At 66.5% G+C, this 11374-nt stretch overlaps 1 protein-coding gene across 1 annotated transcript; it reads right to left on the reverse strand.

The window, feature by feature from the left end:
• Positions 1 to 262: 262 nt before the first annotated feature.
• Positions 263 to 9742, reverse strand: PKP3 (plakophilin 3). The gene is made up of 14 exons (XM_045486507.1): positions 9551 to 9742; positions 7811 to 8006; positions 5612 to 5691; positions 4847 to 5472; positions 4630 to 4753; positions 4011 to 4215; positions 3497 to 3671; positions 2943 to 3060; positions 2701 to 2871; positions 2440 to 2625; positions 1382 to 1535; positions 981 to 1173; positions 816 to 903; positions 263 to 605 (listed from the first exon to the last, which is right to left on the reverse strand). The coding sequence occupies exons 1-14, from the start codon at positions 9629 to 9631 to the stop codon at positions 570 to 572; spliced, it is 2433 nt and encodes an 810-aa protein (XP_045342463.1). The 5' UTR covers positions 9632 to 9742; the 3' UTR covers positions 263 to 569.
• Positions 9743 to 11374: the final 1632 nt, after the last annotated feature.

The raw sequence follows: 11374 nt of genomic DNA on the forward strand, positions 1-11374 counted from the left end.
CACCCCTCTGCACGCACGGTCCCCAACACTGCTGCGTTTGTGCCTCGGTTGGCCCCTGGGCTGCCTCTGCTGTCTGCCGTGGTCCCTCCAGTTCTCTCCCCACTGGATACTCTTGTCCTGGTCCTGGGCATTCTGACCTGGAGAAGCATCTGAGTGACTCGGGGTGAGTATCATCAGGGGCAGGCGCGGCTATGCTCAGGGACGCTGCTGAGTCCCTGGCTTGGACCCCCCAGGTCGAGCCAGCCGAAGAAACTTGCAGGGCTGTGTCCGTAGCTATCTTTATTCCCAGCACTGGCAGTTCACCACCTCTGCCCAATGACCCGGTCACCACCCCACACACCGAGCAGCCTCAAGCCCTGCCCTACCCCTGCCCTATAGAAGCCAAATCCCTAAAACAGCACCCCCATGCCCTCCCTGGTGCCTGGGCGCCTGCAAAGTGGCACACGGGGCTCCCGTGAGAGGCCCCGGGCCATCAGCCTTCTCCGCCAGGCTGGCCAGCGAGCAGCGCAGAGCTGAGCCTATCCCTTGGAGGCTAGGCGACGTTGCATCCTCCTCCGGGAAGGCCTCACCTATGGGCCCAGGAAGTCCTCCTTTCGATAGCCTTTCTGCAGTGGAGAGGGGGGCCCAGAGTCAGGGTTCCTGCCCGCGGGCCCTGTGGTCCCCATGCCCCACTCCCCCCTGGGTCTCTGGTCTCCCTTCTCACGTTCCCCACTTCCCGAGTCTCCTGGTCCACGTGAGGTGCCAGGTCTGTTCCCTGCCACCCGATGTCCCGCCCCCGGGTCCGGCCCTGCCTGCCCTGGGTCGCCAGAACATACCGCCCGGAAGTCTCGGTGGAGCTTGCTGTATTGCCACAGGTTGGCCAGGAGGCTGGAGGCTGCTCGGGAGGACTTCTCGCTGTCGGGGCTGGGGTGGGGCGGGAAGGGCAGGGGTCAGCAGGAGGACAGGCTAGGCCGCGAGGGAGGGTGCCGGAGGGGCCTCACCTGTCCCGCTTCTTCTTGATGAAGACCAGCTTTCGGAGCCCGTCAAAGTAGAGCAAGTCTCGGGCAGCGATGGGACTGGCCACCACTAGGTTGTTGAGCACGGCTATGATGTTGACCAGCACGTCGGCGGGGGGACACTTCTCGCCCACGCTGCCCGGCAGCTTCTCGATCAGGTGACTCACCACCTTGGTGGCTGCCGGGAGGCCGGGAGGTGGGGAGGTCGGGAAGGCAGCCTCCGCTCCTGGCCGCCCGCCCACCCCCCGTTCCGCACCCCCCATCTATCCGCTCGGCTCTCGCTTGCCAGGGGCTCGCCCAAACGGGCAGCAGGAAAGAAACCCCAGGCGTGAGCCCAGCTAGGCAGGGTGAGGGCAGAGCCCGGGCCGCGGGGCGGCCTGACTCACACATCTCGTCCTTGTTTCTGGCATTCCGAGACAGGTTTCGGATGAGGCCAGTCAGCGAGCGGAGCTGGTGGTGGTCAGCGGTCCGAACCCGGTCCAGCAGTGGGTTCAGGACGCGCTCCTGCTCCAGAGCCAGGCGGCTCAGCACGCCCGCCCACTGCGGGTAGGAGAGGAGCTGGTGAGCGCCGCGGGTGGGGCTCTTCTCTGTCCCCGTCCCTCTCCCTCCCCAGAACCCTGAGGCAGGACTGGACCCCACCGTCTCTCACCTGCTCTGTTCTTTCTGCTTCTGCCCTCACGGCCCAGCCAGGAGCCTCCTCACGTGTGACTTGGGTCAGCCCCTTCTCAGCTCGGCCTCTCCCTAAACCCTCAGGGATCCTGGGGGCCTATCCCGTCTGGGACACTGGCCTCACACTCCTGGCTGCCCCTCCTGTCCCCTGCCTCTCGCACCCCTGGCTGTGCGTCCTGTCCCCTGGTGTCCCCTTTCTCTCGCACCCCTGGCTGTGCTTCCTGTCCCCCGGTGTCCCCTGCCTCTCGCATCCCTGGCTGCGTGTCCTGTCCCCTCCGGTGTCCCCTGCCTCTCGCACCCCTGGCAGCGTCCTGTCCCCTCCGGTGTCCCCTGCCTCTCGCACCCGTGGCGGCGCGTCCTGTCCCCTCCGGTGTCCCCTGCCTCTCGCACCCCTGGCTGCGTGTCCTGTCCCCTCCGGTGTCCCCTGCCTCTCGCACCCCTGGCAGCGTCCTGTCCCCTCCGGTGTCCCCTGCCTCTCGCATCCGTGGCGGCGCGTCCTGTCCCCTCCGGTGTCCCCTGCCTCTCGCATCCCTGGCGGCGTGTCCTGTCCCCTCCGGTGTCCCCTGCCTCTCGCACCCGTGGCGGCGCGTCCCGTCCCCTCCGGTGTCCCCTGCCTCTCGCACCCCTGGCGGCGCGTCCTGTCCCCTCCGTCTTGGGTTTTGGCTCATCCACCTGGCTGTGTTCATCCCGCTCCAACAGACTAAACTGGAAAGCTCCTGCACCCTCCTCATTCACCCTTCGTGTCCCCAGTGCAAGGCCACACGTGGGTCCTCACCCTGCGGTCGCCCGCGGTGATGTTCTGCAGTGCTCCCGCGGCTGCCTCGGTCGTGTGTGGGTTGAGTTCACAGCGCTGCAGCAGCCGGTTGTACAGCCCCACGATCTGGGGGCTCCACAGCCACTCAAGACCCTTGGGGTCCTTAGACACCTCGGCGAAGGTCAGTGCATCAGCCGTGAGGGGCAGCTGGGTGGGAGGTGTGGAGGGTCAGCTGGGTTCGGGCCGGGGGCCCTGCTCCCAGCTGCCCAGGCCCACACCCACCTCTCGAAGCCGCCGGCTCTGAGGCGTGAAGCAGCCCACCACCTCGCCGGGTGGCGCCCCAGCCGTGTCCCTGCGGCCCCGGCCCTCGAGCCGCTGCAGGGCGGAGGGCGGCATCTCATCGTACAGGCGGTAGGACAGGTTCCTCAGCACGCACACGGCGTTCTCCACACTCTGCAGAGGGCGGACCGTGGTCAGCGTGGGCCAGAACCCCCCAGGACCTTTCGGCAGTGGCCGCCCCTCACCTTGTCCTCACACTTGCCCACGTCCAGGGCGTGGTTGATGTAGGTGACCAGGGCATCCACCAGCCCGTGGCACTCACGCATCTTCTGGCGAGTGGCCTGGGAAGCTGAGCTGAGGTTCCTGCGGACGGAGGCAGACCGGGGACCCCCCCACAGTGGGAACCAGTCCCAAGGGCCGAGCCCTTGAGCCCCAGTCACCTCCTTGCCCTGAGCTGGGCCCCGCCCCCTGGCACCTGCAGCCCCTCTGCATGCCCATCCTCCCCCACCCCCCGCCAAGTGTCCAGAGTGGAGGGGAGCCTGCGGACCCCAGGGCCTGCTGCCACCTGACATATCATCGCTCTGCCTGGGACCAGCTGCCTGTCTCACTTCTGTGCCAGCACCCGTACCTTGCGTGGCCGGTCTGCTTCTGCCTGCCGCCCTGGCCAGCCCCACCCTGCCATTCAGACCTGGGACTCAAGTGCCCCTTCTCCAGGCCTCCCCTGCCCCCTTCCAGGCACCCAGTTCTTTCCCCACGGCCACCGTCTTAGCCTCTCTCTCTGCCCCCCGCCCCGGCGCACCTGAGGAAGCCCGTGGCATTATAGAAGATTTCAGCCTCAGAGGCATTCTGCTGGATGAGGGGTGGTCCTCCGGCCCCCGAGAGGGGGCTCAGCACCAGGTCTGTGAGCTGTTCCAGTGTGTCCCTGGCCAGGCGATCCTTCAGATGGTCGCTGGAGGACAGGTTCCACAGGATCCCTGGGGCAGGCGGGGCCGTGGCCATGGTCAGCAGTCGCCCCCTAGTCCCCTCCAGGCCCTCCAGGGAGGGTGGGGACGAGGCTCCCAACCTCTCCCAGGGCCCCAACTGGCATTTGGAGCCTCGCTCGAGAGCCCCATGGAGAGAGCCTGCATACAACCTACAGGTCACGGGGCTGTGACACAGCCGAGAGACCATGCTTGGGGACACGGGGCCTGGGGGCTGGAGGCTAGCTGCAGACCTATGGCACAAGAACAGTCGGGACCAGTGGAAGTGGGGGGGACAGAGGAACAGAGAATGGAGGGAGGGAAGGAGAGGGATGGCGTGGGCTGGCAGGGCACCTGTGACGTTCTTGCGCAGCTCGTCGTCATGCTCACGCAGCGTGCGCAGCAGCTCGAAGATGCCGTTCTCCTCCACCAGGGCCAGCTTGTTGTCCGCGTTGTCGTAGATGAGGTTGCGCATGGCGCCCGTGGCGTGGCGTTGCACCTCCTGGTTGGCGTGGTTGAAGAGCTTCACCAGCCTGGGCACGGCCTGAAGGCTGCGGGCCTGCACGCACAGGCACGCGGGTGTGAGCAACGTGCACACAGGTGTGTGCAGACGGGTGCGAGTGCGGGAGGGCGTGTGCTGGTGACGGAGACGTGCAGGTGTACGCAGGCGTGTCAGGCGTGTGCAGGGGTGCGCAGGTGTCTTTAGATGTGTGCAGATGCGTGTAGGTGTGCGCAGGTGCGCGCAGAGGCACGCAGCTGACTTGTACGTATGCACGTCACTTCCTCCTGCCCCTCGTCTGCTGGGGAGGCTCTGGGCCAAAGTGGGGTCTGCCTGCCCACTCAGCGTGGGGACCGTTGAGGGGTGGTTAGGGGCCGGAGATTAATGACAAGTGGGAGGATCAGCGAGGGTGGTAGGCAGGGGTGTTCACGGACCAGTGGGCCACAAGTGGCACCAGCGGGGGCGGTCGGTCACCTGCTTCTTGGCTGCCGCATCGCTATAGCACTTGTGCTGGATGTAGGCTGCTCCCAGCACCTGCAGGTTGGGGTCTGAGGCCATGAGGTACTTGACTGCTGAGGGCAGGTCGATGTCGTCAAATCTGTAGGGACGGGGGCCAGGAGGGGTCAGGCTGACCCTGGGGCCGGGCCAGGGCCGGGCCAGAAGTCCCCTCCCCAAGCCAGGCCCAGCTCACCCGCTGCTGAGCCTCTGCAGAGTGCGGTGGCCCCCGTAGCTGTCCAGTCCACGCACATCCGGCAGGTGGCTGGAGTCGGCCAGGCTCAGGCTGAGGCTGCGCACGGATGGTGCTCGGGCCACGGGCTCCAGGACACCCCCCGGGGCCACCCCGGCCACGCCACGGCTGCGGTGGCCGCTCTGGAATCGCTGCAGGGTCCGCATGGCCGGCGCACGGATGGTCCGGCTGGGCGGCCCCTCAGCGGCTCCCGGCCAGTCCAAGCCCCCTGACCGGCCGGAGCTGGCCTGGCGCTCGTAGCCAAAGGCCCTGTAGGCGGAGGCAGCTGGGGGCTCCAGCTGCTCGGATACCACGCTGTAGCGGTCATCCAGGCCCCCGGCCCCTAGCCTCAGCGAGCGCAGGGACAACGTGTCGTAGTCCACCCGGCTCCCCGCCCCCCCACGCTCGTGGAAGGACATGGGCCGGGTCGGCATGGGTGCGGCAGGCTGGGCTCCCCCGTACCCCGCGACCCCAAAGGCGCCGCCCCCGTTGTGGGCAGAGCTCAGCCTCCGACTGGAGCTCAGATCCACAGCTGAGCGGGAGGACCAGGAGGCCGGGCTGTAGGCAGGCTTGGCAACGGGCCGGAAGGTCTGCGGGGCAGGGAGGAGAGCAGTGAGTGGGTGCCGGGGGCTCACCTGGCACCAGCCCCTCTCCCTGACCCGGCAGCTCCCAGCTTCCCCCAGAGCCTCCCCCACGAGCCTCTCCTGAGGCTGGAGAGAGTGTACTCACAGAGACGTTGTCCCCACCGAGGCTCTGGGAGCGCGAGCTGAAGCCAGACTGCAGGGTGTGGTAGTGACCGCGGGACGTGCCTGCCGACAGGGACAGTGGTGGCCTGGCTGGGCCAGATGCCTCATGGGTCTCCTCCGCTTGTGGGTCAACCCTGGTCGGACCTCTCCCACAGCCCCCTGCCCCTCCAGCTGTGCTGGGGGATGGGCACGCTCACCACCACCCCCCCAACCCCCACTCCCGACCCCCTGGCTGCCTGGGAAGTGTGCCGGGACTCCATCAACTCTCTAGTCCCTGCCAGGACACACACCTGACCCCCTCCTCCAGGAAGCCACACTGACCTCTGTGAGCCCCTCCTTTGCTGTGGTCACACGGGAGTGATGCCACACTCGCCAAGGACACACAGTTCCCTGTCCCACCTGGAAAAGCCACGCCCGCCCCATCCAGCCACACAGAAACTGAGGCTGCTGGCGCCAGCCCGACTCTGTGGTGAGTGGACAGACAGGGGGGGTGGGTGAAGGGTGGAGAGATGGCAGAGGAGGAGGAGGGAGGGCTGGTCGGACCGTTGGAAGGAGGGGTGGATGGACAGATGGATGGCTGGTTTGATAGACAACAGGTGCATGAGCTGGAAACACTGAGGACGGTTGGGTGAAGGTCAGACCAAGGCAGAGCAGGGGGATGGACTGGGGTGAGGTGGCGCCGGCGTCTCTGGACAGGGAGGAGGTGCCCGGAGGGGATCAGCCTCTGCCAGGGTCCCTGCTAGGGCCATATCTTGGGGGAGAAGAGTCACAGGTCCCCAGAGAGCCTAGGCAGGGTGAGTGGCTGAAAGGACTCATGATGTGAGTGACGGGAGGGGGCCTCAGCCCCTCCCCCGGCCTCTTCCAACTAGGTCTGGGGGGCTCCCCTCCCAGTACATTCCCCAGACCCGCCCTGGTTAATGAGGCTTCTGGGCAGGGGCTATTAACCCTTTGACGCTAGTGAGGCTCAGCCTGAGGGGACACACCCCCAGCCTGGGGACCTTACTCCCACCCCCAAATTATAATCCTCCCCCTAATTGGCAGGGTAGCCAGGGTGGTAATTAACCCTTCCCTGCTCCCTCCTCCACCCCATGACCCCTGGGCACCCAACTACTTAGCCACCAGCAAGGCTGAGGCCCAGGGAGGAGAGGACCCAGGAATCCAGGCTGCTCTGGCAGGCCCCTATGCTGGCTGACCCTCTCCCCCGCTGTCTGGCCAGCATCTGGAGACCTGTCCTGGGAAAGGGTCCTCTAAGGGTCACGTGAACCACTGTGGAACTGGTGTCTTGGCTCCGGACATCCTGGGAAGTTCGCCTTACTATCTAACCTTGATCCCTGTTGCTGCAGTCTGGCCAGGGAGGAAATGGCATTTCTAGAACAACTGCTCTGAACTCACTGTGTCTGTGGGATCCTTTAACAGGCATGCGCCCACACGCACACACACACATCCACACACGCATGCATGCACACTCACGCATTTGCTCTCGGACTCACACACACCCTGGTAGAGCCGGGGTTCCGACACAGGGCGGTCTGCCCGCACCGAGGGGGCACTCCCCCACCTGATGTTCTCGGGAATAATATCTGGGTCACTCCTGCGGGCCCCCACCCCCACCCCGCCGCAATTCCACAGGGAGACCCCGGGCCAGACAGGCAGGTGGCTCCGGTCCAGGCTTCCCAGACGCGCCCCCTCACGTTTCTGTCTGCTTATTCCCTTGGGGCCTGGAGGGTGGTGGGGAGGGACGCTGGAGTCTGGGTGTCTGTGTCTCAGGGTGTTTGTGTCTTAGTGGGACTGACGTGTATGTCTGCGCGCCCGAGGCCGCGTGCGAGCCTGTGTTACATGGGACCGGACGTGTGCGCGGTCCCGTTTGGCCGACAGAGGCAGGCCCGGGTGGCCTGCCACGTGCCGATCCTGCCGTGTGCCGACGGCGGCGCTCGGGGCGGAAGGGGCGGCGGGGCCCGAGCTCGGGGGTCCCCGCCGGCTGGTGGGAGGCCGCACCCATGCCTTCTCCCACACCTGGCGGGCGGGGCGGGTGACTCAGTGCGAGGCCTCGGTGAGTCAGGGCGCTGAACCCCGTGCCGGCTCTACCCCGGCCTCTGGCCCTCGTACCGCCACACCCACCGAGGCCACCTCTGCCCACTGCCGTTCCCGCTGCCCGGCACCCACCCTGCAGGCGCCCGCTTACCTCTGGCCACCTCGGCGGCGCCCTCGGGCTCGGCCGCCCCGTTGTGCCGAGCCTGCCGGCCCAGCTGCAGGAGGCGGGCGCAGACCTGCTCCTGGACGCGGGCCGCCCGGAGCCGCTCAGCGTCGGGCCCCTCTGCGCCCCGGCGGTCCAGCTGCAGGTCGGAGGGCAGCGCCAGGGAGCACACGCCGGCCTCGGGCTGCAGGGCCGACAGCAGGAAGTTACCGTCCTGCATGGCGGCAGGCGCGCGGGGCTGGGTGTGCGCCCAGCCTGGGCCGCCGCCGCCGGGGCCTCCTCGGCCTGAGCAGTCTTCACCGTCCCGTCCCCGAAGTCCCCTCCCCACTGGCCTCGCCCAGAGCCAGCCTGGAGACAGACGCCTGCCCAGCCCTGAGCTTGGCTGGGGGCGGGGACACCTGGGCCAGGTGAGAGGGAGGGGCCACCACTAGCTTAAGGTGGAATTTGGGCGGAAGAACAGGCCCCACGTCCGGGCCTGGCCTCCCCGTTCCTTCCGCCTGTTCCGGGACGGGGCGGCAGGGTCCGGGCCCATCTGGGTTCCCCGGGCCACAGTGGGGCCTTTGGGGTAGGGGCGGGATAATCAGGCCCCACTGTCCTGAGTGTCAGGGAAGGGCCAGGTTAGGTCACTGGGGAAGCTACGGCCAGCCACCTCCAGGAGTCTGAAGGGAGGGACCTTCCCGCCCTGGGTGACTGGGGGCCCTGAGCCAGGCAGGGGTCAGCATCCTGGGTCACGATTAGCAATCAGGGGTCGATGCTAAGGGTGAGGACTGAGGACAAAGGGCTTGGGGTGGGGGAGCTTTCGGGTAAAAGAGGGCCCCATGGACCTTGATCTTTGGTGCCCAGGAGACCCCAGAAGCATACAGATAGACTGGCCCACACCCTAGTCTTGTGACCCTCTGGATCTCTGTCCTGTAGACCCCAGAAGTTGCCCCCATCTCCCCAACTTCTGCAGAGGCCTCCAAAGGGCTGGCTTGGCCCTCTCTCTCACCCCTCCCTGGCTTCTGCCCCCCAGGCTGTGAGGTAGAAGGCCATTCCCTACATGTGAGTCAGGGCTCAGCTCAACAGAGCTCTGATGGGGCAGGGTAGGCAGGACTGCCACAAGGCATTGACTCAGAGCCCCCCCCCCCCCCCCCCCCCGTCCAGAACCCAGGAATCTGGCAGAACAGTGATTAGGAGGGGTCGGCATCAGGGGTGGGGAGGGGGGCCCGGGCCTATCAGGGCTTGCCCCCAGAAAGTCTCCCTGGGGTGCTCCCATCCAGCTGGACCAGCATGCTGCAAGGCCTCCTGGGTAGGCCTGGAGTGAATCTAGGATAGGCCCCTGGTGGATGGAGTAGGGGCAAGGGGTGAGCTGGGCGGGGCTGGAGGGGTGGGGGGGTTGAGTGGCTTCAGGTACCTCCTGGGGCCCCCTTGAGGAGTCACTGTGGGGCCCACCCTAACAGCCTCCTCTCTCCCGCGGGAGTCCCTTACCCTGGCCCCTGAAGACAACTGCCTTAATCTGCAATCAGTCTTTTCAGGGGATGTGGCCCCAGGTGGGGATGGTGGTTGGGGGCCTGGGGGTGAGGAGGGAGGTCAGGGTCAGAAGGCAGGCCTAGGAGTGAGGTCAGTGCTGGAGAGGAAGGGGCAGGGTGGGGACAGGCTCAAAGGGGAGGGGAGGGTCCTCGGAAAGGTCAAGGTGAAGCCTGGGGTGGGACTGCTGGGCCGAGGTGGGCGCTTGGGTGGGAGACCTACCGTGCTGGGGGTCTGGATCCTGCAGGCTCCATGGCTCAACCCGGAGGCCACTGCTACAGGCAGAGGGGTCCTGGACTCCATCCCAGGCCCAGCGCGTCCGTCTGGGGCGGCCTCTCACTGCAGGACGGGACTGTGGGGGCACCAGGAGGGCGGGGTGGGAACGCCCGCACGCCTAGCTCATCAGACCGGTTGCTTCCCTGGGAGACGTGTTTTGTGTGGAAAAATCCTGGGAGACAAGTTTGTGCGGCGCCGAGCTCACCTGAAGGCACACGCCTGGCACGGGCCTTGGGCCCGCCCTCCATCTGGGGTCTACCTGGGCCCACCTGGGGCCCTGCCTGGGGAACCAGCCTCGAGGCTGCAGGTAGGGGTTCAAAGGGCTGGTGGGGTAGCCCCAGGGGTAAGCCGGGCCAGCCGGGGCTGCAGAGGAGTGGAGGGGTCTTTGCTGGGGTGGCACGGCTGGCTCCCACTGCCCCAAAGCTGTGCTGAGCATCCCTGAGGACATGCGGACCCCTCCCCCACCATGGACCTCTTACCTCTGTGGCCCAGCGTTCCTAGGAAGTCTGGGATTCTGGGCGCTGGAACCACCGCAGGGCCAGGGGGCTGGCCGTGGCCCAGACCTGTTACCAGCACTCTGAAGCCCAGGCTGGGAGCCACATCTGGCCTCTGCGACCAGCCTTCTGCTCTGTCCTCCTCAGAGTCCCCCTTTCCCTGTAGTGCAACGAAGATTCAAGCCTAGGCTTGATAGTAGGCTTCCTGGAGGAGGTGGGTTTGTGGCAAATGGAAGATCCATCTAGGGAGCTTAGAAAACGGAGAGGGCCGTCTGTGGGGCAGGGCCTGGGAACCCGCGTCTAACCCTCCAGATGGCTGTGGTGCATCATCAGTGTTGAGAACCTGAGGCTGGGGCCTCCACGGGGGAGTAAGTTAGGCTCTCACTTGGGAGGTGGGCAGCTCCTGGGGGGAGCCTGGACTCTGCTCTGGGGAGTTCGAAGGAAAGGCTGTGGCAGCTTGAGTGGGGTGACTTAGCATTTATACTCCTCCATCGCACTGGGCATAGAGGACGGGCCAGGTGGTCGACTGGAGGTGGGGACCCCCAGGCGGCTGTTAGAAAAACCTCTGGAAGAGGAGCGGGGGACCAAAATCAGGGGGCAAGGGACGGCGAGGCCTCCAGGGCTCAGTGCCAGAGTGGAGGGAGGGGGTGGAAGGAGGCCCCCCTAGTGCTGGCTTCAGTGACCTGGAACTGGAGGAGGGGCCCAGAGGGCACCCCAGCCCTACCCCACCATAGGGAGTGGGGTGTGGAGTGGTGGTTATTAGGGAGCAGAAGATGGGGAAAGTTTGCGGCAAAAGAATATCGACAACAAACGTGGGCGCTGGCGCACAGAGCGGTTAAGTGGATTGCCTGGGACCACACAGCCCGCAAGGGTGGGGGTGGATCGGCGAACCTGGCGGGAGCTGGCGGCTGGAGGGGAGGGCGCAGCAGCTCACTGGCGGCGGGAGGGCCAAGGCTCGCGTCTTGTTTCGCTCCAGCCCCCTGGGCGCAGCCTCCCAGGCTTCCTGTCTGTGAGCCTGTGCCCACGCTCGCAAAGCTTCCAACGTTCCACGGGCCGGGATCCCGCCAGATGCAGCCTGCGCCCGCTTCGTCCACAGAGCCCACCTGGGTTAGCGCGATGGCCACCAACCCCCTGGCCCTGTGGGCAGGGTGGCCTCTGCGTCTAATTCCCGGGGACCCTGGTTGGGACGTTTGGGACCTGGCGTCCTCTGTGCCCCCACCTCTTGCCTTGCGCCTTTGGCGTGGAAGGTAGGTGAAGGATACGGGCGCCAGGGGGC

The sequence above is a fragment of the Leopardus geoffroyi genome, chromosome D1 (assembly GCF_018350155.1).
Source record: "Leopardus geoffroyi isolate Oge1 chromosome D1, O.geoffroyi_Oge1_pat1.0, whole genome shotgun sequence".
NCBI lineage: Eukaryota > Metazoa > Chordata > Mammalia > Carnivora > Felidae > Leopardus > Leopardus geoffroyi.

Bases quoted from the DNA above. Each gene is read 5' to 3' on its own strand.
- PKP3 (XM_045486507.1), bottom strand. From the start codon at position 9,631: ATGGAGTCCAGGACCCCTCTGCCTGTAGCAGTGGCCTCCGGGTTGAGC. The intron at 8,007-9,550 runs GTAGGTCTCCCA...TCGGCCCTGCAG, and splicing joins GGATCCAGACCCCCAGCACG to CCCGAGGCCGGCGTGTGCTC. The intron at 4,754-4,846 runs GTGAGCTGGGCC...CCGTCCCTACAG, and splicing joins CTGCAGAGGCTCAGCAGCGG to ATTTGACGACATCGACCTGC.